Genomic DNA, 27,893 nt, shown 5'->3' on the forward strand with positions numbered 1-27,893 from the left:
AGGCCATTTGCTGCATCCAATATTCTCTATCCAATAAAGGTACTCCAAAATGTGTAATTGTATTTAATACATATACATAGTATAATTACTGTGTAAGTTATCGTATGCTGTTTTAAATCATAAAATAATTGTTAATATATGTCATGCAAAAGCCATACTATGCCATTGACATTTCAAAATGCATTATTTCATAAAAATGCAACTTTTGTAATTAAAAATGTATTTAAAAAGTCATAGTATAATATGTCGTCACAATGCAATAAAAACTCAAGCCATAAAACATTCAAATGATAATTTCATTAAAAAAAAATCAATTAAAAAAGTAATTAAAAAAATGTAATATTTCAAGTTTTTAAATTCCCCAAAAGCACAAGTTCTTCTTCGCTTCCCCAGAGAAGCAGCAGCACGTTAAGCCAATACTCTGAGCGGTCATACCACCGGACGATACCGCTTCAATACGATCACATGCTCCGAACGGCCACGCCGCAAACTGAAAATGCCCTAGTTTATAGAAGCTTGTGATGCCAAGTTAAACATACTGTAGCGTTCTCCCCAGTTAAACCCTTATAGAAATGTGGTAAAAGCCAGGGAGACCTGAAAAGTAGTGCTGCACTGTATTCATTGTGCTGATGTCAAACAAATTATTAAGAAGTTAAATTAGTCCTGATGTTGCTGGAGTCAGACCTCTTGGAACCAATTCAAGCAACCCTGCCGAGCTCTGGACCCTAGTTGTGGAAGAGCGCAAGATATACAAATGAGTGTGTGTGTGTGTGTGTGTTTTTACTGGTAATGTGGGGACATATATATCATTATACACTGACATTGTGGGGACTCACCCTTTTTTTAGACCAAATGGGGACACATGCAAGTAAAGCATTACATTTTAGTGTGAAGACTTGGTTTAAGGTTAGGTTTAGTTTAAGGTTAGAGTAAGGGTCAGGAACAGGCTGGTAGTGGTTCTGGTTAGGGTAAGTGACTGTGCGCGTGTGTGTGTGTGTGCGTGAGAGAGAGAGAGAGAGAGAGAGAGCAATCAGGATTCATTAGTGGAATATTTCAGGCCTTTCAAGGTATTTCTCTTCTACGAAAATTGTGAGTCGGCAGCAAAATTGGTTGAAAAACAGTGGCTGGCACTCAGAGACGATGAGGATCCAGCAGTCAGGTGAGATGGGTGACGTGTATGGATGAGGCCATGATGGAGAGAGCGAGAGAAGAGGGAGGAGGGCGATGTTTACGGGTGGGGGGGAAGCGAGGCCAGTAAACCGCTTGTGAAATGAAAATGGCTCTTTAGCAGAATCCAGGACACTTGGGCGCTGCGCTGGATCAATGTCTCTGATTTACTGTCTGAAAGCCTGTCAGAGGGAAAAAGAGAAGGGGGGGGCAGGAGGAGACGGGAAGGCCGGACAGAGAGAAGTTAGGGCTTAGAGGTAGAAGAGTCCTTTAATGGAAGGAGAAAGCGAAGTGACGAGGAGCGGTAGGCATGGAGAGGGAAATTGTCCATCAGGGTGACAGCGCAAGGAGGCCGAATCAGAGGGATTGCTCCTCAAGTCCGTGAAGCACCGATACAAAATCAATGTGTCAAGGCGATGGGGAAGGGCAATCTTGTTTTGTGCAGGGAATTGGTGCGGCCATTTGGGGTAAAATCAATAGGGGACACATAGCGCTTCTTAAATCCTTACTGTCCCAGAGAGGCCGGCTGTATTGACTAACAGGAGAGCGTACACAAATCTTTAACTTGACCTGTCTGAGAGAAATCTGTATTCTGTTGGCGGACAAAGCAGAACGTGGTCGTTTCTGCTGCGCCCTCTTGAAATTCATCTGAATGACGAAAAGACGACTTTGAGGAAGAACAAAGTGTCAGATCTATCCATCACCCCTGCTGGTGGTTTTCTCATCAGTTTTTGCATGTATAAATCCCTGAATTCAACGGTTCCCAAAAGTGTTAGTCGTTGCAGATCTATTTATTGATCCATCTACATATCCATCCATTGCTGATTTGTGATAGTGTTTATGACAATGTGCATGTGTTCGCTTGTGTTCGACGTTAAACTGCACCAGACTACGAGTGTGTGTGTGAAGGTTGGAGTGTGTTTCTCTACTGAGTTGGTGACACACACACACACACACACACACACACACACACAGACAGGTGGAGCTGTGTGGCCCAGGCCGACAGGCCGGACGTCTCGACAAGAGCGTTTCCCCGCACCCTCTGGACACGGAGAGTCTGGGAGGTGGTGGTGGTGGGCGGGGGAGAGGGTATTTTATTTTTATTTTGAGTGTTTAATGTATTAAAAGGGGCCAGGGTAATGAATTATAATCTTTAATGCAGAAACCGATCGATACCACCAAGAGAATAAATCAGCTTTTACTGAGAGCGTCAAAGCCCCTTAATACACTAGGGGAGAGAAAGGGAGTGCATGAGGGAGGGGGAGAAGGGAGAAGGGAGGGGGGGGACAAACTGTTAGGATCCCCAACTGAGCAGAGAGAGGAGGATGATGAAATAGAGGGAGAGGGGGAGTGTGTGGTAAGGAGGAAAGCACGAGGGGGAGTTATAGATGAACAGACTCACCTTTGCTAACCTCATTGAGTAAAAGCCCGGTGAAAGCATGGAGATTTTGACAGTTTTGTGAGAAGGCGAGGTGGCTGGGTCAGCCGGTGTGCGCATACACTCCACTTGTTATTTGTTTCACCTAGCTGTATTGTGTTCCCTCTCAATGATCCCCTCCCCAACTTCTGTTGCCCGGAGCAAAATATAATTAATTACATTACATCGCCGACCTTCGATCAAAGTTCACCTCGCTGCTCTCTTGGCTGCCTCTTCTGGGAGAGAATGGCCAATAACAATCCACGAGTAAGATATTGTATTAACACAAAGTGACGTTTCTGTGGTTCCAAATCACCCAGGCAGAAATTAGTAAAATAAAAAAAGACAATTTGATTTGGATTCAGTTGACAGTTGCACAGATTCAGCTCATTGGCAACACAAAGAATCTGATGCACCTCTAAGCATTCAGGAGGGCCGGCGTGCTCAGTTGCTGGACTAAGCTATTCAAGTGAGGTCTTTGGAGGCTCTTTTGAAAAGACATTCATTAAAATTTGATGGGAGCGGAGTGGGAGTTTCTGGCACTCCACCTATTCCAAGGTGCATGGAGAAGGGAAAAATGCTAAAGCAATACTTGTACTATATAGAACAACTTTATTGTTCCATGTGCACGTTTGTCTAAACAATAAAGTCTTGTATATAACAAGTTTCGACCTCATTCAATCTGAAATCACGGACGAGGACCGTAGGTAAACGAGTGGAGGTGCGTGATGAGGAAAGACACACATGAGCCACTGGAGAGTCTTCTTGATCAGGAAGAAGAAAAAGAAAACTTGATTGAGGAAGAGGAAATAGGGAGAGAGAGAGAAATCCTCAGAAAGAAAGAGAGGAGGTCTTTAAAAGAGGAGGGAGGACAGAATCCTTGAAAAGTTGGGTTGAAAAAGTGATGTTCGCCGATAGTGTTACACCCCTCAGGTGCTCAATAATTAAACAGCTGAGCAGACTCTTGAGATCCAACTATGATGTCAGCCAAGGCAACCATCCATCACTCATCCCTTTAGGAATCACAGGTGATACTCCATCACTCATTTTGTGCCTAGACTTTCTTCTCTGAGGCTTTTTGTGACTGATTGTATGTTGCTGCTGCTTGTTACGCTTTCAGGGACAAACAAAGCCTTCTTTAAAAAGAATTGTGGTTTATTTAATCGAGAAACCCTGCTGAATAAATAAGGGTCAATTTGTAAAGGAATTGAATGCCCATATTCTATTCATCCTGCTTCTCAAATGCCCCTCTTTCAGAAGAACTTGATAATGCAATTTATACATTTTAAAAATGAAAAAGTGTGAGCGCTAACGCCTCGTCCATTCAGAATTTAAAGCCTGAAGGCCTCTTCACCCTGAGGGTGTGAACAATACTAAAATAAAAATTATTAGCCTGCAAAAATTTCACATGATAACGATTCATACCGGCAACGATGTGAATTTACAACAGGGATCCTAAGAGCTTAGCAGTCTGTCTGCAGCAAACCCTTGTATCGTCTAGACTACTGTAAGCTCGGTGGATCTGGTATTACTTTTGTCAAAGTTTTCCATCTTGGTTTGGACCAAGGAGCCTCTGTATTGTTGTACACTATGTGTGTATTGTTGTACACTATCACTACGTGATTGGTTGCTGCCTTCGATCGATGTCGCTCCGGGGAAGAAAAAAAAAAGAATGACATGGATTTTTCACCGTACAATATTGTGTGAAAGTACTCATGACAAAAACAACGCTTCCAAAAAAAACATTGACGTGCAAAACATGCAAAAGCCCTTTACCCTTGGCTTTTCTGTCTGTGGGTGCTGTCTGTCTGTGTGCCTGAAGGCGTGTGATTGTTGCATTGCACTCATAATAAGCCCCTGAGTGACTGGCAGAACCAATATCTTGCTATCGCTTTGCCCTGCGCTCACTCAGGCGCCTCGGTGTGCAGTCCCCGTCATGCATCTCAATTCCACAAACACAATGTTCTGATCCGAGGGAAGGGGCCTGCTTTTTTTCTTTTTTTTTTTTGATTAATGTCACCATGACAACTACATAATTTATGAATTGTATTAGCGACCCATTTGTCATTTGCAAATCATAATTTAAGACGTGTGTTTGGGCATGGGTTTGGCTTGAGAGACCACCAGCCTGCCATTATCTTTAGTGTTGTCTTCTGCACTCACACACACACACACACAGACACACACACACACACACACACACACACGCACATACACAAACAACCCCCCCAGCCGGATATGCTGACGTCTCCTCATCCTAATCTGGGAGACAGGAGCTCTTTGGAAGCTGCCTGTCTTATATGAGGGCCCTTTTAGCTCCATGATGAACTCTCAGGTCTGCTCATTTGGAAAACAGCATGCTAATTCCCTCCTCTTGTCATGCGTCCGTCCATCTGTCTGTCTGTCTGTCTGTCTGTCTGTCTGTCTGTCTGTCTGTCTGTCTGTCTGTCTGTCAGCAGGGCCTGGCCAGCTCTACACTGACACCATTTGGTGCAACGGTGTAAGGAGTTAAATAGAATCGTCATTGAAGCACTAGTGCAGATCACTTGCCATTCGATCAATGATTGGATTTACAGAGAAACCCTAAAAGTGAAATGGATTGTTCAACCATATGTGGGCCAGATGGCCGGGTGTCTACATGTTTATACCGCCGTGCACAAATCAGATCCGGGGGTTAAGGAGCTTTATGGTAGATTTATGTATTTATTTTGCTTCCTGCATAATTCCGACCCTCAGAGTGATGCTTAAAACTGAACTGCAGTCTTAATCCTTTTTTTTTTTTTTGTACTCCTTTTATGAAGTATATCAATTCCTGAGATCTTTATGCTTCGGCTCACCTTGTTTCAGTGCTAATATTCAACATTTGTATCAGCACCTGGAATGTAGCGGCTTCTCCTTATTACGTTGAAGCACATCTTACAAAATATGTGATAGCCTACGTTTGTTTTACTTTGAGTACGTCTACTCAGGTGAGCAGGTGATCAGAGGTAGCACCGGACATTTTAGTTAACCTTAAAGGTTTATGGAAGACAAGATGAAGCACTAAATCTACTTTGACTAAGCTTCTATATTTGATCAGTCCCATACATACTATAGGTGGAGTGTGGGTCTCTGCTCAGGTATTTCTACAGTGAGCCCTGAAACTGGCAAAATGTAGTTAGAAAAGTCCAAAATATAGCTGTTAGTGTGAACTTGGCAAGCTTGTTTAGTGTTGGTTAAAATACTAAAGCAGCCATTAGAAAAGTGATGATGCAGCAGAATGTAGTTCAGTATATGAGTGATTAATATCACATGGACTGACTGCTGCAGTTTCTTTGGCTAAAGTTAGCTTCAGCTTGTGCTCAGTGTGTTTAGTTTTCATGTTTTCAGTAACCAGTGATGAGAGTGGTGTTCATCTGTAAAGATATTATTTTGATTATCTTGCTGAATCTTGGGGAAACCAGGTAACAGATAAAAGCTTAAATTTGTGGTAAAAACCAAAGAAAAATACATATTAACAAATAGGTATAAATTATAAAATAAAATGAGAAAGTGAAAGATAATTATAATGAAATGAAAGTGGTGTTCATTTGTGAAAATTATCTTATTTTGATTATCTTGCTGAATCTTGGGGAAAATGTGTAATAGATAAAAGCTTAAATTTGTGGGAAAACCAAAGAAAAATATATTTTAACAAATAGGTATAAATTATAAAATAAAATGAGCAAGTGAAAGATACTTATAATGCAATGAACTGAATTCTAATGTAACTGATTCACTGATTTATGATAACTGGAAAATGTTTTTATTAAGTGATGTATTCACTTTTATCTTTGACTTACGGTTCATTCCTTCACAACTCGGCAACACTAACTATTGACAGGAGGGTTTATTTATCCATAGGCTATTAAAAAAGACTAAAAGGAACTCTTTTTTTTTTTTTAAAGAAGTCAGACATATAAAAAGCTGCATCAAAGCAATTTGCCAGGAGCACTGAATATAAAACATAATTTTCTGAAATTGAGAGTCGGATGTAGTCCTGTCTCAGGTCGTTGTGGTGTCGTCACTGGAGAGTTGATCTGGATGGCAGAGAAGATCACAGTAATTAATGTTCCATTAAGAAGATATCTGAGAGCTTGACAGATGTTGTGGCTATTCTGGGCACAGTATTACTTTACCACACAGAAACACTATAAAATTAACTGTAATTTTATTTCAAATAAATAAATAAATTCTTCCAAAAATAATATCAGCGTTTTCTTACTTATTTTCTTCTCCCTTCTTTAAAAGAAAACCACACTAAATGACTTGTTTCTAAAACCGTACGGATGGACAGCCATCGCCCTCATTCCACTTTCTCCACCTCACCTCTGCCTTCATCCTCCTCCACACTCTCCTGTCCGCTCAGCCGAGCGTCTGCTGCTTGGGGTGCGTTTGTTTCGCCTTTCTCTCCCTCCCAGAGGACAGTGGAGGTGTTCTGGCTGGAGCGCAGCCGCAGGCGGGGTGGTGGTTTGTGGTCACCGGGACTGAAGGACTGGGAGACCCCGGAGCCTCCTCTGGCCAACCCAAGCCCCCAGCCATGACGGGATCCCAGCTTGCGACGTGAGCCGGAGCGCATGGATGGAGTCCCTGGAGCGGAGATGTCTGGCTCCGTCTGGGACGGAGCTCTCCTCATGGGAGAGGGGGAGACCGGAGCACTGCGGGGGTCTGAAACAGTTTAAAATGAATTCAAGATGATGACTACTTAAATCCCATGTTTAAACAAATGGATGACGTCATGTTAGAGATAATACCACTCTGACATCAGTAAATCATTTGCTCATTGGCTGAGAAAAGATGCTGGATGTGTCAGGCTGCGCCGCCACGTGGGACAAACCGACTGATCTCTTCTTCCAGAGCAAATACAGTTTCAGGGACAAAGGCAGAATTAAATTAGGGAAATGTAATAACTGTGGCTCAGGTGGTAGAACTGGTCGGTCATTAATCACAGGGTTAGTGGTTCGATTCCTTTCCTCCTGTCCACATGTCAAAGTGTCCTTGAGCAACACATTAAACCAAGACAATTTGCCCCAATGGGCGGGCAGCTCTGCCAACCACCAGTCTGTAGAAGAAAAGCACTGTAAAATAAGTGCTTATCGCTTTGTTTTAATCTCCTTAATTAGCCATTTGAAGCAGAAAGTAAACCATTAAATGTACATGCTTCGTAAAGTACATTCTTGTTCTTTAATTAAGCACATATGTTGAGTATTTATCCAGGCATTTGTCAACTGCAATTCCTCCTCCTACAAACTATTTTTAAACTATAAATATACCTTTAGATGTAGCAACCTCGTTTTCTCAAACAATTATTATTTTAATTGTATTAATAATAATACAAAAAAATGGTTGTGATGCGAAGTTTAACAAAGCTAGGTTTTAATGGGGGTAATAGAAACGTAATGCTTGGAAAACTAAAGTAAATAGAGACAAACATTATGTCCAAAGGGAAGAAAATAAATAACATGACTGCAGGTTTGGGCTTTAATTGTGGCTTCGTAAATGTCCGCAGAGCTACATTTCCCCTCTCTCAATCAGTAAAATGTATTCCACAGTCAAGGTGCGTAAAAAGAGGGTGAATATTTTTCCTTTCAACATGTGGTTAGCAGAGAAAGCCAGCCTCAGTAAGTCATGGCACTCTACAGGGAGAGATCTAACGAGAAGAGAGTAGCATCAATGCCGAACACACTTGGTAGTCATGAGATGATTTGTATGCATGCTTGTAGCCTCGCTTGATGGGGTGAGCATGTGAGCATATCTTTGTGAAAAACCAGTCGGCTGGTGTTTGTGTGTGTGTGTGTGTGTGTGTGTGTGTGTGTGTGTGTGTGTGTGTGTGTGGTCTCACCAGGATGAGGTGTGTGTGTGTCTGATGTAAATTCAGTGCCGTCGGCCAGGTTTTCCACACTGCCCAGGGCAGTGAAGAGGGCGCGTCCCTCTCTTCCTCCTCCCCGGGGTTTGATTAGCTTCTTCATCCTGTCTGCAATCCAGTTAGATTTCCTACGAGGACACAGAGGACGGGGACCATTTACAAAGAGGGATGAGCCAGAAATGTGTGCGTGTGTGTGTGTGTGTGTGTGTGTGTGTGTGTGTGTGTGTGTGTGTGTGTGTGTGTGTGTGTGTGTGTGTGTGTGTGTGTGTGTGTGTGTGTGTGCTCACTCACGCCCAGAAAACACTTGGAGGATGCCAAGTGTAACAAGGCTGTGGTTTTTCAAAAATGAGAATAAAATGACCCTGAAGGTGCCAGCCAACTGCCATCTATTAGGCCAAAGAAAACACTTTGTAACATAACGTCAGAAAATCTATTTGGAAATGTTGTAATTAAAAAGTAATTTCCATATTAAACGCTCGAGAGAAAATGCATTTCAGTGAGACTTGGAACATTTGCACACAATAACGCTAATTATTTAATTTTTATTTATGGTACAAAATGCCTGCCAGCTGTCCCATAAAAGACACTCACACGTCCTCTGAATGAGCTGGACGTTCTGCTAAACTAACAACTTATGAATCGCTGGAAAGCTGTTGGTCTGTTTACCAATTTATTTTCTCATGCTGATGCACTTCTGGAAACAACTTTTTTATGAGAGCGCCACAAGAGTGGTATCCTCCCCCGATTGCAGTGTGGTGCCAAACGAGGAGGAACAGAAACAGACCGCCCTCCCAGATTCATCATGATGCACACACGCGCAACCAGGTTTTAAGAGACAACAGAGAACACAATGCTATGGAAAATAAAATCAAATTGGGACAAAACTACATCTCACAAAAGAAATCTCCTAATATAGAGCATAAGCCATCATGCACAGGTGTATGGGAGGTTCTACCTGCTATCAAGACTATAACACGTAATTAATAATAGCTTTTCATCAACAGGATTATACAAATGTACATCGTAACCGTAGCAGAACCTCAACGTCGTACCCAGATTTTGTGTACGAATGTAAGCACACAACCGTCAACGCAGTTTGAGGTCTCACTTAACGATGACTTGTGAAAACAAACGTATTCAGACGACAGGGGAAGCTTCTGGAAGCCGAAAACTAGACAAAATCCAAACGGGGGGAATAACACATCCCGTGTCTCTCAGACAGTCGGGAAGAAAAGCCTTCATAACAATAACAATAATGGAATCCAAATAGCTGCATTGTATCAGTTTGCGATCCAAAACATGTTTCTCCAAACCTGCGGTAGATTGCCATCTCACAGAGCCGACAAAAACATAACAGAGGGAGGAATAATAATATGGTAAACCGAAGACCAAAGTATTGCCATATTTTGTGTTTTTTCAGGTGCAGCTATCTTAGTTCACAAGAGCTTACCGACTGTCATCAGAGTTAATAAAATTTTGCAATCCCAAATACATTTACTTAATTTAAATGAACAATGTATTTGTGGAATAAAAGAGACACTATGGCTGCTATATGGTGCATGTACAGACATATTGAAGGGACAAGGGTACATCGCTATAATCACCAAGGTAAAAACTCCTTTCAACATGATGCAAGGAGTTGATTCAACTCCAATCCTACACAACAGCTGAACAATAGATTTATTGATGTATAAAACACACCCGATGTTGACATACAGGTTAAAAACCTGTTGTATTTTACTGGACACATAATTTAATTGCATCATCCACCTTACACCTACTTCCTAAAATATCTTCCATTTATTTGTAAACCTTTCCATTTCCTTTAAAATGTTTGGTATTAGTCCATGTTATAATATCCTGGGATGTATTAGAGCACTTCATGAAATGTGCTGTATAAACATATTTGCTACCTGTATCCTCTGCAGTAATATTGCATTATACGGAGATGCACAGATGTAGGTGTATAGGTATGTGTGTATATATTTCTATACAGTACTTGGCTTTGCTGGCTGGAGACTGCATGCTGGGCTCGAGGACTCTATACTGATCCATAATCTTCTCCACCAACTTCTGCTTTTCCCGACGGAGCTCCCCCAGCTTCTCCCTGAAGGAAAACACACCAAGCATCAGAACAAAGCGGCTAAGTGGGAAAGTCTGTTTGATTAATTTCTTGGATTCATTATCTCTGCGAGGAGACGGGATTATTCTCAAAGAGGGGATGTGACGTGGTTCTTGTAGACTCAATACTGAGAAACAGAGCCTGCTCTGCTGTTTGAACTCTTTTTAAAACCAGCAGATCAGAAGAGAGACTTGTGTGTGAATGTTCATGTCCGTGTGGTTCAGGGTTCGAGCTGCGTGTGTGGACAAACATAAAGCAGGACGTTGATGAATAGCTTGCGTGCTGCACGGATCACGGCTGAGAATAAAAACACTGGACACAAAGAAGCTGACAGTATGAGTCGACCGCCGGTTACTGACACACAGCTGCGAGCAGAAGAGATCAGGAAGGTTATTCGGGTGAGCCACGGTCAGTATCGAGTCCTTTGTACATTTTTAGCCATGCTGGCGGCATGATCCGCCATTGAGCCAGGCCGCTGCTTTGATCCTGACTGGAATACCTCAACGACATCGGCTAGTGAGTCAAACGCTATTACGTCTTAAGAAATACAGAAATAAACAGTAAGAAAGCAGATTCTGCTGTGAGTGACACTGTAACACCCCAGTTAATGTTCTTAATAAAGTCCTGTCATGATTATATAGAAAACAAAAAACACATCTTCATACAGTACACATGATTTTCAAGAAACACAAACAAAAATATTTTATCATACTGTATTACTTGATTTATTTATTAAAAGACAGAAATCTTTTATATTTGTTGTTTTCATCCAAGCCAGTCACTCTTGATCCCCAGAAGATGAAGCCGACTGACTTTGATGAACCCCTGACTTTTCCTTTAGCGCCGCCAAAACATGAAGAAAACCACATTTGTGGTTTTTAGTGAAATCATTTAAAAAACTATTGGATGGATCATCATTAACTTTATTTCTGACATCCATGTTGCTCTCAGGATGATTTGTACAAATGTTTCCATCCATCTCAGCAGTGTTTAAGTGCTAATTTGCTAATGATAGCATGTTAACTTAGTCATAAACACTCTACCTCGATGGTAAACTTAGTCATTATACAGGTTTAGCATTAGCATGTTAGCAACAAAGCATGGCTTTACACTCTTTGGTGAGTCTATTTGACTGAATTGTTTTCCAATGTAATAATGTGACCATTGGCTCAGTTAATTACTGTGACCTTTCTTTAAAAATATCAACATGTCCATCAACCACCAAACTAAGCATCTAGCTGGCAGCAGATCAGTGTCACATGTAGGAAGTAAGTTTAGTTTGATGAAGCACTCTTGAAGGCCAAGTCCATTCATTTTCTGAAGGCTTGTGTGACCACCTCATGTTTGTTCTGAATTCACAATGTTTGCTGCAACATTGTGTTCGGAAAGGCAAAGCCACTGCTGCATCATTTGCTCTGCGTCACTCACAACAAAAGCAATTTTGTAAATCGCACAATCTAAGCTGTATTTTAACTTTCCAAGGTCTTAGAAATATTCAGACAGACACTTCTTCAATGCAAATAAAGAGATGAGACTGATTAAGCGGCAGGTCTGGATGTCTGTGAAGTGAAAATCTGATATTACTAAAGAACATTTTGTGTTTATATACTGTTTAGGTACACTGAAAACTATTTATTTTACATCTCAGGCAGACTGGACAAGCAATATTTGGTGCATTTTTGTATTTGACCTGTTTACACACTGTTATCTTTGGATGATTAACTTGTCTTTACTTTTCATTCGACCAAGGAACACAAAGAAAAATCTAAATATGACTCACCTCACTTTAATTGAATGCCTGTTTTTCTACTTAAGACCAACTGCTGACTATGAGATGAACATCATGAGACATCGTAATAACATCTGTCCCTCTTCCACCATATTGAACAACAACAGTGTACTTGGCTCATCATGGGATGATAATAGGTCATTAAATAATTCATAAAAAGGACCGGGATCACCTCAGGTTTTGGTTAAAGATCTCACAACAAGAGCATCCATTTTTTTGTACAATGCAAAAGCACTCCAGTTTTTTTTTTTTTTTTTTCATGACTGAATACTAAGTAATGTCCATAAAAACACATTTTTCATCCTGTTCATTAGGGAACATACACTGTATACATGTATTCATTTGATCTATTGTTACTATGCAAAATTGATTGAGGAACTTTAACTATGTGTCCAGGTGCTAAGATCTAAATTTGACTGGACGTGACCATTACAGTGCACAGTTGGATCGCCACTTTTTCATCTCAACAATACTGACAAATTAGTGTTATGTACTTCCTTTCTAACATAAAACATAAAATATCCAAAAGGCAAATTTAAAAATATTTGCCATGTTTAATCCATGTTTACTAGTTTCGACTCAGCTTTTCCTGGTGCATTATTGCCCAAATCCGTCAATTGGTGGCATGAAATAGTAAGATATTGATTTGAGATTCTTTCTTTCTTATGATGATAACTGTGTTGGTATGAAGAATATCTGAAGATTGGCAATGCATGTCTGTTTAACATGCATTTGTAACAGAGACCCCCAGTATTAACACACTTTGTGTCAAATTCAGGGAACATCTCCTCACGGCTCGCTGTTTGTTCTGTGTGCTGAAAAAAAGAACGGTGTTAATACACAAGCCTGGCTCATAAAAACAAACAAAGTGGCTCAGGCTGAGCAAAACAACACTATTTCAACCAATCAGCAATAGGGATCGTTGACGCTCATGCTCAGGACAGAAGAGTAGTTTCGCATTGCCAGACCTATCATCTCCACAGTGCTGTGTCAGCGGTGCAGAATGGTCTGGCTGCAACCCGATTCTGTTACAGGGGAAAACGCTCTGGCTTTATTGTATTTCTTTAAACCAATCACAGTCATCTTGTGGGGCGCTAAGCACAGGGTGCAGTGACAGTGCCCTTGCTAAATAGATAGCAGAGATAGTGGAAGGGGAAGAGAATGCCATATCAAATTTGAGGCCAATGGCAGGATTATACCGACGGGTGAGCCAGACTATAATAAAGAGAAGGCAGTGGGAGTGGGACGGTAAATCTGGCCAATGCAAATGTTTGTTTCGGTTTATTTGGGTGTTGAGTTAAAGTGAATCCACCGATTATATAGAGACATTTGTTTCATTCATTTAAGAAAAGAAAAAGTGAAATCTTAGTAAATAAACACTTCCAAGAATGAAAGCTTAAAATTAAGCTCTAAAAAGAGGTAATTTGTGAGAAATATTGCTCAATAAACTTATAGGGGGGAGCCAGCTCCGCATGCTCACTATGAGGCCTGGATTTATCTGTCGCCACTCTGTTGTCATTTAAAAGGACAACTGCTGAGTGCTGCTGTACTGTGAAATTGTTGTCTCAAACCTTTCCATAAGTGCTTTTATGTCCTGGATGTGAATACAGACTGTGTTACTGCCTACGGAATTAGAAATGTTAACAAATAGTGTTTGCCATCATATAACATAAAGTTTAATTTGAACAATAAGATGCTTTAATGTGAAGAAACCTGATTCCCTCTTCAAAAAGCTTTTGTTTTCTTGTCAGTAATTCCAACAAAACAAATTATCTTGACTTTGTGTGTGTGTGTGTGTGTGTGTGTGTGTGTGTGTGTGTGTGTACTGACTGGTACTCCCTCTGCTGAGAGTAGTGCTGATCACGGCGCTCCAGGCTCTGCTCCAGTAAGGACCGGTTCTCCTTCAGCAGGCTCTGGTTCTGCTCTGCTAACTGTCGGTTCTCCTCCTCCATGTTCCCCTTCAACTGCGTCAACAGCTACACACACAGGGCCATAAATGTCACTCAAAATGAATTATTTGGTAAGATGCGACAATATTGTTCTTGTATGTGCGTGTTAGGGCACATGTGCATTTAAAAGTGACTGTCAAAGTAGACAAGAATAGCCATTATAAAAGACAGAAAACACGATGGGTCTCCAGAAACATCTATACAGGTCCATTTAGAGCATTATTGACTGTGTCAGCTTTGAAAAATCCCTGAAAGACCTTTATAGAGTGTAACGGTATCAAAGGCAAGTAAATGAGGTACAAAGAGCCGGTGACTGAATTGACTGAATTGCTGGTCTAAAAGGTGTATAGTGTATACGTGCAAACGTGATGAATAAAACTAGACAAAAGTGTGAAGTGAGAGGTCCAAGTTCAAACTGCAGCCTCACAGATTCCAATTCAGAATTCATTCAACTGCTCTATGAAGCCGTCTGAATAAAAGATGCTCTTTAAGGGAGATTTAATACAAAGACTGCAGCACACAAAACCCCTTCATCTAGTGAATGGAATTAGAAAGCAGTGAAAGACGTAATCCTTTTTCTATGTATGATGATGTCTAAGTTGAGAAAATTATAATAAATTGCGGTCGCACTTTTAATAATTTAATTCCAGAAACGTGTGTTTAAAATAGACAATTAACTTTTTCTTGACCAGGTGTGACAACTTCCTGCTGGTTGCTTGGTAACTGTTCAGAGTCCAGAAACTGTACGGTGCATAACCCGCAGTAAAACCAAAATGATGAGATATAAAGTGTTAATGTTAATGCCGGCAGGGGGATTTTTAAACCGTCTCCCTGTCTCCAGTCTTAATTCTAAACTAAGCTAACCTGGCTCCAGTGTATTTAAGACACAAGAGTAATATCCAGCTTAAATGTAATTCCACAAATATCCAACTATTACTTTTAAGGTTAGAATTGTCCTAACTGGAAACTGTGGACCAACTGACAATGAAGAAAACAAGATGCCTTCAATCCTGCATTGACTTTGTGTGTCTGCTTCTACTAGTCCACGTATATCTTTTGATTCAGGCTTTGGTTCCATGAGCAGATGGATGAAGCAGCATAACGCAACATCTGCCGGTTGCCTTTTTAAACCCTTGAGAGGAAGTCAATTTCCTCCCGTTTTCATCCCTCAAATGAGTGAAGACTTTCCCGCTTGAAGAACGTTTTAAATATTCAGCGCTTGTTTGATAGCATTTCATGGAAGAGTAAAGCTGCTCTGCAGGCTAATATACTCTTAAACTTATTTGGTATTCACTTTTTGTTTGGACCAATATATATATATATATATTTTTCTGATAAGTCAATCTGAAATATTATTTTTATATCAAGTGTTAGAAATCAGCCTCTCACTGTTCCCCGCTGGTGATACGATGGCGGAACATCCATGATCACTAACTATGTAAACTACACTGTTAAAACTAATTCCTAATACATTTTGTTTGATTGCCCAATAATCCATTTAACGTAATAGTTTTCTTGTTTCAAGAGGGTAATGTATCTCGGTGTGTGTGAAGCAGTAATCCCTCTTTTGCATGTCAATGGGCGGCTTGCAGCTTAAAAAGAAACCCCCCTGTGTATCTGCAGGTGTAGATACATTTCTGTGTGTGTCTGCTTCATACCTGGTACTGGCTGGTGAGCCGGGCGCTACTGATGTCCAGGCTCTGGTTGGTTTCCCTCAGGCCACTGAGTTCCCCCTCCAGCCGCGTCCGCTCCAGCTGGGAGGCGCTCAGCTCGGCCCTCAGCGCCGAGCCCTGAGCCAGCAGCTCCGCCTGCGACGCCAAGCCCTCCTTCTGCTGGGCCTGCAGCCTGAAACACCGACACACAGCTTTACTCCTCGCCGTCACTCTTGTGTGTCCTTTAAAGTGTCCGGTGTGTTTGGTGTAAGTGCTCTTTAACATGGAGCACATTAGTGTGTTATTACATGATGAGTTCTCTACACAACCAACAAATAAATACGACATTGTCTCTGACAAAATGGTTGAAGAACACATTGTGGGGGTCGCTCTGCGGTTTAAGACCATTGTATACAAAACATACAGCTAAGCAGTTACCTTTGTTTCATTTTGTAATGAGAACTTCAATGAAACTCTTAATGGTCACTCTGGGAGAAATGTGGGAATATAGAGTAATTAACATCCGACATTTAATGTTCCCGATGTGGATTCAAAGTGTTTTGGAATGAAAGTTTGAAGGAAGTTAGAACTGAACTAGTGTACATCATTGCTCAGTAATAAACAAATAGCTGCTGTTCATTTATTTCCTTTACAGATCCAACTATTGATTGCACTTATTATGGATTAATCGATGAAGCATTTGTTCTATAAAATGGTGACATCTTTGGTTTGTTTGTCCACAACTAATAATAATGTTACAATCATGAAAGACAAAAAACACACAAAGTATTCACATTTGAGAAGCTTGAACCGATGTTTAGCAAGTTTTTCTTAAACCTTCAATAACTGATGTTTTTGGCCACTTTTTTTAAACTTTAAAGGAAATTGGAGTGTTTTCCTCACAATATGACTCCCCAGCTAACTACTATTATGTCGACCCACAACGGCTCAATGTGCCGACGTAGTCTGCTGTTTTGTGCTGACCAAGTAGTGTGCAGATAGTGTTTTTAGAGCTTGCTCCATTGGAAATAGCTGCTGCCTGCTGCAGTCGATGCTGTGGGAGTAAAGCAGGACAGTAAAGTTGCAGCTGGACAGATGAACAATGAGCCGAAAGTCGCTTTAAAGCTCTGAAAAGCCGAGGGAGAGAGAGAGGGAGCTGCAGATGTAGGTGAAAATTCCTCAGATCAACACTATGAGCTACACAAATCATTGTCAAATTGTTTTCACTGCATTGTTATGATGAAGAAAAAGCCACTGTACAGAAATAAACCAAACAATTGCTAAATTTTCACATGTATCTGTCAGCCAGGAGGAGGAGGCCATCCAGCTTGGCAACCAATCATCATCATCATCATGAACAACCTATGTTAGACAGAGTAATCAATCACATCAATATGATGATGCAATCCCAGTTGATTAACTAATTATTGAACACAAGTGTCTCATGATGATGAGCATCATGATAAACAGATGTAATCAGAAGCACTCGGACAGTTTAAACCTGTAAATCAAAAGCTAGTATGTTGTTTTGGTTGATCTTTTTTTTTTTGCTCCATTGCTCCTTGATCCACATCTTTATAAATCTGTGCTGTCGTTTTGCACCCTGAAGCTGTTAATCATGAATAAAAATGCATTCTGTGCGTCCTTATTGTACATTTGCATTCAAACACATGCGCTTGCGTTGCTCCCCGTGCTTCGTGTAGAGACATTAATGCCGCTGCTCCTCAAAGTCAAGGCAACAGGCATGCGGTGAGAGGAGCGGTAGTGAACGGATGAGCAGAGCTGACCCGATACTGATTGGCGAATGTATTTGTTACCTCTCGCTGTCTTCTTTCAACCTCTCCAGCTCTCGTTCTCTCTCTAGTCTCCTCTGGGCCTCTGCTTCCATCGCCTCTCTCTCCATCTTCATCTCCCACTCTCTCTCCTCCAGCTGGGTTTTACCATCCACGAGCTCCTTGTACCTTGAGAGTGCAAACAGACGAATAAAACAATTACGGTTTAAAATATACGACAGAAAGAAAGAAACTCTGAAGGATTTCAAGTAGGTCTGCAGTGCGTGTTGGTACCTTGCCTCCAGCTCCCTGTGCTGGGCCTCCAGGCTGCGGGTGTTGCTCCTCAGCTGAGAGTGTTTGTCCAGCAGCTCCTCCAGCTCCACCTCCTGCCGCTGCTGGAGAGCGGTCATCCGCTCGTGGTCCCGCCTCAGAGCCTCCATCCTGGCCACCGACTCCTCGCGCTCCCGCGTCCACACCTTGGCCTCGGCCTCCAGAGTGGCACACCGGGCCTCGCTCTCACTGCAACGTGCCAGCACTGCTGCATGCTGGGCGCTCAGGGATGCCTGCTCCACCTGTTTGTGTTATTAAACCCAACAACCCCACACATTTGAACTTTTACAATACATGTATCACCCTTTTACACACCTCTGTCTGATCTGCAGTACACATGTACTATGTACAACTTTCATAAAACAATAGTACTATTGTTGAATGAATATACAATACAATATACAATATCTTTTTGGTCATTCTGGTTATTTTAAAACAATGCCTTGTTAAAAAAAATCCAGGAGTATATAATCAATTATGTAATAAATCCTTAAAAACCATGTCCAAATTCAGTGGACTCACTGTGAGGGTCTAATGATCACAACTTGTTCATATTCAATATAGGTAAACCAAATGGTTTAGAACAATATGAACGTAGAGCTCAATGAAATCTTTTAATCCCACATGCTTTCAGCCAGAATCCCACCATCTGTGTGTGTGTTTGGTCACCTGTAGCTGGGTGTTGATCGTCTGTAGACTGGTGCAGGAGTCCTGCAGGCTGAGGGAGTGCCGACGCAGAGCCTCCAGCTGCTCCTTCAGGTGCTGAGACGCCTCCTGGGACTGAGACAGCCGCGATAGCAACGCCTCCTGTCCCGCAACTGCCACCGCTTTCTGAGGGAGGGAACAAAAAAAAATTGAGCATTCATCCCACAGCCATGAAGAGAGGCAGCGGCATCACACATGCCTCCAGATATCCATATTATTTGAACCTCATTTGCGGCTGACCTTTCAAAAACGCTCTCAGTCAGGTAGCAGCTTCATATGACATTTGTGTCAATCTATAAACTCAGAGATGAAATATATCTTGTGTGTAACTGAGTTGGAAGGAATGCATAACATTTTAAAGATACCTGCATACTAGTATCCACATTGCAGTATGTATCGAGTATAAACTCAATATATGCTGCAAGATTTCAGTGAGTGGAATCTTTGCACACGCTTTTATAATCCAATCAGAAAATCTGCACACTGTTGGGAATCATGATAGCTTGATTACAAAATGTGACAGACAATTACTGAAGGGAATCTGGTATTTGTCTGAGCTCGTCGTAGACCAAAACTCGGCTCTACACCCACTAAACAATGTGAATGTATTTTATAAATAAGTACTGGCACAGCAACGACACACTTCCTGTGTGATTCATGTGGAGGATCTGGAGCCCAGTTTGGCGTGCAGCAGTTCTTTTTTTAAATTTGAGACTCTTTCACATTTCCTACCAGCATCTGAGTGATTTATACTGGAGACTCCTACTTTTTCACCTTTTCCCTGCGAACATCAGTAATGGAAAGTATCATTTTGAGGTCTACTTCGAATCCACAACATTTCAGAGGGTAAACATTTGACTTCACTACAGGAAGCTATAGATTTTACATTTAAAAAACCGATGAGGAGCTTATAAAATGCAATGTCGTGTTTATTTGCCCTGTTGAAGAGATATTTGCTGTCTAATATTCTCAAGTGGTTTAATTTGAATAACATTTTGGACCCAAACACGTGGCTGTATCCCTAAAATATACTACAATTTCACAAAAGAAACCTCCAAAGATAAACGTTACTTTGTGTAGCGTATGTGTGTTTGTGTTTCAGAGAGAGAGAGAGAGAGAGAGAGAGAGAGAGAGTAAGAGGTAGAGCAAGAGAGCAGCCGACAAGATAAGGGAGATTAACAGGAGCCGAGGTGACATTATAAAAACTGATGAGCAGAGATAAAGCGGTTGTCCTGGAAATAAAGTGCTGCTCTCGTGAAAGTGGCCGGCCTACTGTGAGATGATAGTCATCAAGCATCCCTCGAGCAAGAATTTCAACATAATATAGATCATCTCATCACACAGGAGCGGCGGCGAACCACGTAGTCATGTCGAGAACGAGACTCAAAGGCTCCCACACATTATTCACAGGCATATATTCAAACACAGATACACACCTCTCGTTCCAGCTCTATCAACCTCTCACTCAGCTGCCTCTCTGTCTCTCCTGTTGCAAAATCATGGGTCATGGAAAGGTCACGATCTTTGCCGGCCGCTGGGTATCGATCCAGATGTGCCGTCTCCGGAGCGTGTGTCTGACAGATGTGCGTTTTGTTTGAGGGGTCTGAATGTGAATTGGACATAACCTCCGCCTCCTTACTTCCTCTTCTCTTTTCCAGCTGGAGAAGAGATTCACTCTTCTTGAGGGAATGGGAGAGCGACTCCAATCTCTCCTGTGATTGGTTGAGAGAATCGGTGGCCGTCTTCAACCCAGCCTCAGCTTTTTGTAGTTTCTGGCTCAGATGTTCGACTTCAGTGGACAGTTTCTGGCAACGTGTTTGCTCGTTGGATAGGTCCTGATAAGAGAGAGATAGGAAGCAAACGCAGCATTGGAAGATCTACAATCTGTGGAACGTAAAAGGGATTTACATAATCAAAAATACAAATCTGGATGGAATTTATTTTACTCGGGAGGGTTTGCTGGTGTTTACTTTCATAAAATGATTAATCTTCATATTACTCTAATACTGTAGCCCAACTTATTTTATAGAGTCAGTACAATCTAATGTTTGTTGTATACTAACATGGAAGTATTCAGTGCCCTGATAGGTCAAATCAAACCGTGACTTTGGCAAAAGCCATTTAAACAAGAAAAAAAACGAAATGTTTCCCCCCCCCAAGTGTGCAGTTAATTGAGCCCTTGAACATTTACTTATCGTCATCTTTGCATCATCACTGTCGGGTGGAGAATTGCACCGCAGTATTCTTGCACAGAAAGCAACACATTGGGATCGTCAGCAGAAAACAGGCTTTCTCGTTTCATCTCGGGAATTCTTGAGGCACTACACAGTTCACACGTTTCACACACTTCCAACCTTTGAGTCTCTTTGAGTCTCAGTTTCCCAGGTGCTTTGCATTGAGGGACCTCAACAACTCAGAGATGGATATGCAAATGTTGAGTATACTGACTTTTGTCACTTTTCCCAATGAACACACTGACATTACTGACATATTATATGCAAAACACACCATAGAATGGGCAGATCAGATCTTAGCTTATAAATGTAATTACCGCTGTCAACTACATCCCACAATCAGTGACTAAACTACCACCAACACACACACACAGACACACACACCTCGGACAATGAATTCATCTTGGCCTGAGCATCTGCATACTGCTCCCGTAGCTGCTGTTTACTCTCCTCCATGCTGGTTAATCGAGTGCTGGACTCCTTCTCTGAGTCCTGCAGCCGAGTGCAGAGCTCCTTGGTTTCAGACAGGTGCTGACACAAACGTCTACACGCACACACACACACACACACACACACACACACACACACACACACACACACACACACACACCAGCAGCAGCACAGGTGAGACACAGGTTGAATAAAGAAAGAGTTGGCATTAAATATAAATGCATAGTGCACCCAAGTAGCTCTCTCTGATGCCTTGTAAAGTTAATTGCTTACATCAGCTTGTAATCAGTGTGACCTAGTGTGTGAACAGGAGTGTGTGTGTGTGTGTCTGCACCTCTGTTCAGCGTCCAGAGCCCGAGCTCTCTGGTTGCTGTGCTCCAGGGCCAGCGTTGTGCTCTCCAACTGCTGCCTCAGCCTCGCTGCGTCTCTCTCTCTCTGCCTTCCCTCCTTCTGTTGGCCGTCCAACTCCGACTGACACGCCTCCTTCTCCTGCTCCAGCCTCGAGGCCTCCAGCAGCGCCTGGTCTCGTGCCCGGGTCAAAGATCCGGCCTCAACGGTGGCCTCACGGAGCTCGGCCTCCAACTCCTCCTCCCGACGGCGAGAAGTCTCCAAACTCCGACCTTGGCGCTCCACCTCTGCCCTGAGAGTCTGAGTGGTGAGCTCCAACTGGTCAGTCTGTAAAAGAGACAAGATTATCTGTAATGCTATTTGACTCACTTTGGATTAGAGACATTTATAAATGCCCAGAATGGAAACTAGTTTGGTCGCCCCTTGCACAGTGGCATCACAAAACAGACACAAGTCAGACAGACAGGTCCCAATAGACAGACAGACAGTATTAACACACTAGCTAACACGTGCTCCATCAGTGTAGCTCAGGACTCGCTACTAAATTGAAGATACTAATTAAAGGCCAACAAAACTGATGCACCTAAAAACGAGTGAATGAATAAAAGAGGGAATAAATATGAAACAAAACTTTCAAAAGAATGTGGAGAAAAAAAACACCCCGGATCTCAAAAACGTGTAATTCAAAAGCTTTACAGCTGTGGGCACACAAGGTCTTCCTCATTGTTGTGTCATTCAACAGCCCTTTTTAGTCTTCTCAAACTGATGTAACTTGACGAAATTGTTGGTCAGAAATGATTTAAAGGTACCCTCTGGAGTTTTTTTTTGTTTTTTTACCTGCAATAAAATCAGCAAGGACCAACAAGGACAAGGAAGCTTGCAGACACGGATGTAAAATAATTTTGATTATGCTAAAAAAAATCTGCTTTGCAAATGTTTTATATGGAATACACTTTACTTAACGCATTTATTGGAGCTCAAGGATACATTATGTGTTCGTTGAGTGACAGTGAACGCAAAAATAACTCCAGAGGGAACCAGTTATTCTCCTATAAGGAACCTCTAGATTTAGAATCATATTGTATGAATTAACACAAATTTAATAAATCTTTGCAACATTCTTCTGCATGAATTGTTCATTGTTGTATAGTGTTTAGGAATTAAAGGATTACTCCATTCTTTTTCAATGCTATCTATATCAATATGACCTGATTCCAACACATACATTTTTAATATGCTCATTTGCATTGAATAGGACACTGCATATTACAGTAGAACTTGACAATAAAAAGAGGTATTTTCTAAGCCAGTACTAGGTGGATGTAGAAGAGATGTACAGTGCTGTATAGGTTGGTTAGTACAGTAACGTCCAGGTACAACATCCACAATGAAAAGTGGATCTTCTCATCATGAAAAGAGGGCAGGTAATACAGTCGAATATTACAACATCAGAAGGAGGATTATGTACGACTCCGGGAGGTATTCCCAAATCCCTTTTATGGTATTTTTTATGCTGACTTAGCACTATTCTTCTCCTAAGCTTGCAATTTCTCTGATGTCTTCCAATGTTACTGCAAATAGCACATTTAACACACTATTCTATTTTCCCCCCAGAAAATCTCCAATATGTCTATATCCTGCAATAGAGGAAATGCACTGAACAACTTAAGTCAACACCTGTATTCTCTTCTTGTCAATATGTGAATATTGCAGTATAACGGAGACTCTTGCAATATAAAAACATCTGAATTCATTCTCAGCTTGAATCATCCATTTCACTTCACGCTGTCCAGATCCACCTCCTGCTGAACAGCCTCTCAATGCAATAATATCATTTGATTTCAGACGTAAATGCAAGAAAAAAAACCCAAATTGATGTGACAAGCAGAGACCCTGTCGAAAGTAATTTATGAAATGTAACCAAGAGATTACAGCAGAATAAGTGCAGCTTGTAAAACTTGAATACATTTGAGTTACTGGGGGTTTGTGTTAAATCATATAAAACTCTGCTCCTTTTGGTTTGTACATTCATGTGTGTCCCTGTCCATCCTCCCCGAAGTAAAATGACATCTGTCATGGTCATGAGAATGTTTGGTGTCACAGCTGCATGTCGTGTGTTTGTGTGTTTGTGCACGTGTACTCTTCAACCTTGCGCTGGGCGGCGCGCAGGGCGTCCATGGTGTTGCGTAGCGTGTCCCTGTCTCTCTCCAGTGCAGCGCGCTCTCCCTCCAGGGTGGCGATGACTGTGGTCTGCATCCTGTGAAGCTCCGCTTGGCTCCGCAGGCGGCACAGCTCCTCTTCCATAACCAGACCCTCCGACTGAAGAACCTGAGAGAACATGGATCATTTTAAATTCAAAACAAAGGCATCTGCAAAATTAACAACTTCATCGACACAACACATATAACTGAATAACTGTCATATACATCTCATATTCTCAGAACTCTACATACAGAAATGATCATTTTTAAAAATCAGATACACAAAAGGCAAAACTCCACAAATCGCCTGCAAAATGAAACTTGAAATGACTTTGAAATTGTATTTTGTGTTAAAATGACACTAACACAGCCTTGTGTGAACAGATATTTCAAGAACCATGCTTGTATTGTGCCTCAAGTGCCAGTAGTGGTGTGTAAACAATTCAAACTGTAATATCTCTATAAGCCATCCATCGCTCCATCAGTACCTCTATCTGCCTGCGGGCGTCTCCCAGACTCTCGGCGGCTTTCTTGAGCCGCTGCAGCTGGACCTCCAGGACCACCAGCCTCTGCTCAGCCTCCCAGGCTTTCCTGCTCTGCTCTCCCAACTTGGAGCGCAGGTCCTGGGCCACCATCGTCTGTCTGTCAGCCTCCTCAAGAGCCTCCTGGAGCCGGTTTGTCAGCAGCTCCACATCAGGACCAGACAGGGAACAAACGGTCTGGTCTGCAGCTGAGGCCTCTGTATTATCTTCTACACTTTCGGGGGGATCTTGGATTTCTGAGCTCTTTGCTACTGAATTCTGTTCATTCTTTTTTTCTCCTTCCTTGTCTTTCTGTCCTCCCTCTGCCTGTCCTCTCCTTTTAATCTCCTCATCACACAGTTCTCCTTTTCCCTCTTCAACAAGGAGAACCTCTTCCCCAACTCCTGCTTCCCTCTGGGTCCCAATGATTTCCCCTCGTCTCTCCCTCACCCCCATCATCCTCACCCTGCCTTCCCCCTCTCCCCTGCAGGCTTCAGAGCCCTGTACTCCTCTCTCCGCCTTCTCCTCCTCCTTTCTGTCCGGCTCCTTCACTCCTTCCTCCTTCCTCTTGTCTTCTATGTGCAGTTTGGTAACCAGCTGTTCAAGGTGCTGCTTCAAAGTGGCATTTTCATTCTTCAAGTTTTGGAACTGAAAAGTGAAACAGGAGTTTATAATGGAAGTGAAAGTATGCGTTTTTCAAAGCTTTGAATCTCCTGCATTTCTGCTTCTTTTTTTGTCCTGGCTGCCTTTCTGTCTTTGCTCCTCCCATGTATTGAACATGACAGAAATGTAATGCACCGCAAGGAAAAAGACTGAAAGCATCTCTTGTTTTTACTGAAAATGCATCCAGGTTCAATACAATTTGGCAAAACATAAGAAATAAGACATTTAAAAAAAAAGCATAACTGACGACAGATAAATACAGCTGCTGTGGAAGTTCAAATCACCATTTCACCAATCATGGAAAATATAATTAACTAGTAATAGTGATTTTTCCATCATACTCTGTGTGACATTTATAGGGCTGCAGTTATAAATATATTGATTATTTATATAATATTTAATCATGTCAACTTTATAACGTCACATTAACAACAAATGTTAATCCGAGTCAAAGGCGATGTCTTCACACGTGTATTCAATGGAAAAATGGTATAAAACGGTGAAAAGTAGTGAATCATTTGAGATTCCACAAAATAAGTCAAACATCACCAGAATTCAGGAATAAATGTTAACACATGACACCATTTATTGCTCATGTAAAACAACTGGAAGTCTGATACACTTAGATATCGGACACTGTGGTGCTGTGATTTTTGATTTGTCAATAGCAACCTGCATGTGTGCATTTGCCTACTGTTGTGTAGTATAATGCAGATGTAGTTTCTTGTTTGTATTTTGTCTAGGGTGTGTAGGCGTGGAGACATTATGTATGTGTTAACAAATCAATAAAATTGACTAATTTATTGAGCAATTGATTGTTTTGATTTTCTTACTTTTTAGATACTGATATATCTTTATAGTACTATTTCAGTCAAGTATCTTTTGGAATTCAGATCTATAGCAAACTTGATTTTCCTCCCAGCTCACCTCTCGCAGTGTATTCTGATGCTCTGTCTCCAGGCAAGCCAGCTCATCCTTTGCATCTGGAGAATCAGCCTGCAGCGGGAGAGAGGACATGAATGCTTGTTAAACTCCTCCAAATGTTGCTTCCTGCTATTCCTGTTTCATTTACTCAGATCGTGAAGAGCTTCATGTCTAACTCGTGATGCGAGGTTGACTTGAAAGGTCTGGTCTCTTTCATGAGAAATGTTTGCCTGTAATGGTTCTTAATATGATGATCATACATTGTCAATTACAAAGCACATTACAGACATGTGGAAGCTATATTATTTGCTTTACATATCATAGATAAACAATGAACTGATTATTACTGCGAGCCATAACCCTGACCTCCTGCTGGGCCTGCAGCTCCTCCAGGCGTCTCCTCAGTTCTGCGTTCTCCTGCTCTGCTCCCAGCAGCATCAGCGTGGACGCCTCGCCCACCTCCACGCTCAGCGGCTTCTCATCTGAGACGGAGGGAGAAATAAATTAAGAATAAAGCATGGGAGAGATGAAAACAGATTAGGGACAGAGGCAGAAAACAAGAAATGGAGGAAAAGAGAAACAGACCTATGAAGAGATTCACTGTGTTATTGTTGACTGATAAACCGTGGGTCTGTTTTTCCTCAACATATTTTCTCTTATCAGTTAATTAAAATGTCTTAAATGACAAGGTGCGGAGAAGCAGGTGCTCTGACCAATCAGGTCGCTCAGCTCCTCGTCAGAGTCCAGTTCTGATTGGAGGAAACGTCGGTGAGGTGCAGCGGGCACGCCTCCGCCGCCGCCACCACAGCTGCTGCTGTGCTTCAGGTCCACCTCGAGGCTCATGTTCATCTCCAGCAGCTCATCAACTCGCTGCCTCTCAGTGTCCCGCTCCTTCACACACACACACACACACACACACACACACACACACACACACACACACACATGGGCATTCATTCATGATAAAAGTAGGACTAAATGTGCCAAATCATGCCAAGATTTCTGAGCATGATTGGCATTTTCTCACATATTAGTGTAAATCTCAAATATTTAATAACACACCACTTCCACGTCAATGACTCTCTGACGCAGCAGAAGATTGTCCCTCTCCAGCTCCCTTAGCGAGGAGCAGCGCGCTCGTGCGTCTTTCAGCTGTTCTTCCAGAAGAACTTTAGTCTCCTGCAGCGCCGCACACAGCTGTTGCTGCTCCTACAGGAGAGACGTGAAGGTCAAACATTTTCTTAGATGATCAAAATGTCCATCCATATGTCTTTTGCTGATGCAGCACTGAGAGAAAATCTATCTTAATTCATGTTTGTCTTCTTTAGTGGTGGTCAGAGTGAATCGTGAAAATGAATTATAAACCTAAACACGAAAAAGAAAGAAACCCTCCTGCCAGCTAATGTGGGCTGTCACAGAGATGCAGCAAGAAGGAGGGATGAATCAAATGAGAAGGTGACAGTGAGGACACTGTGAGATGCTTTACAAGGATATGAGCACATTTTCTGCCTCAGAATAGTTATACTACCTCAGAATAAATCTCATCTGGGTGTAAAAGCTCCAATAACTGAAGACGTACTCCTGCTCTTTGTCAATGAAGCAGCTTTAGGCTGTAAATCTTGATGACATCACACAATAATCTCTTTCTCTGGCTTTGAGCTGAGTTGTTCAGACTCGCTCTTGATTGAAATGCTCAGGGCCGCGAGACCGAAATTATGGCTTTCGAGATAAGTGGTATTTCTCAAAGGTGATCTTCTTGAAGTGA

At 41.9% G+C, this 27,893-nt stretch overlaps 1 protein-coding gene across 1 annotated transcript in view; it reads right to left on the reverse strand.

Annotated features, from left to right (window-relative positions):
- Positions 1-6,490: 6,490 nt before the first annotated feature.
- ccdc88b (coiled-coil domain containing 88B) overlaps positions 6,491-27,893 on the reverse strand; it is a 32,783-nt gene continuing 11,380 nt past the window's right edge. The window contains exons 11-28 of the mRNA XM_084010008.1: positions 27,191-27,337; positions 26,842-27,019; positions 26,495-26,610; positions 26,132-26,200; positions 24,509-25,189; positions 23,968-24,147; positions 21,806-22,146; positions 21,406-21,565; positions 20,224-20,622; positions 18,752-18,913; positions 18,047-18,324; positions 17,798-17,941; positions 15,987-16,173; positions 14,210-14,355; positions 10,468-10,575; positions 8,445-8,596; positions 6,932-7,270; positions 6,491-6,642 (exon numbers count right to left, since the gene is read on the reverse strand). Coding sequence (XP_083866134.1) covers positions 6,608-6,642; positions 6,932-7,270; positions 8,445-8,596; positions 10,468-10,575; positions 14,210-14,355; positions 15,987-16,173; positions 17,798-17,941; positions 18,047-18,324; positions 18,752-18,913; positions 20,224-20,622; positions 21,406-21,565; positions 21,806-22,146; positions 23,968-24,147; positions 24,509-25,189; positions 26,132-26,200; positions 26,495-26,610; positions 26,842-27,019; positions 27,191-27,337 — 3,822 coding nt within the window. The 3' untranslated portion in view covers positions 6,491-6,607. The remainder of the gene's footprint in view (positions 6,643-6,931; positions 7,271-8,444; positions 8,597-10,467; positions 10,576-14,209; positions 14,356-15,986; positions 16,174-17,797; positions 17,942-18,046; positions 18,325-18,751; positions 18,914-20,223; positions 20,623-21,405; positions 21,566-21,805; positions 22,147-23,967; positions 24,148-24,508; positions 25,190-26,131; positions 26,201-26,494; positions 26,611-26,841; positions 27,020-27,190; positions 27,338-27,893) is intronic.

This window comes from Eutrigla gurnardus (genome assembly GCF_963514095.1).
Source record: "Eutrigla gurnardus genome assembly, chromosome: 5".
Classification (NCBI taxonomy): Eukaryota; Metazoa; Chordata; class Actinopteri; order Perciformes; family Triglidae; genus Eutrigla; species Eutrigla gurnardus.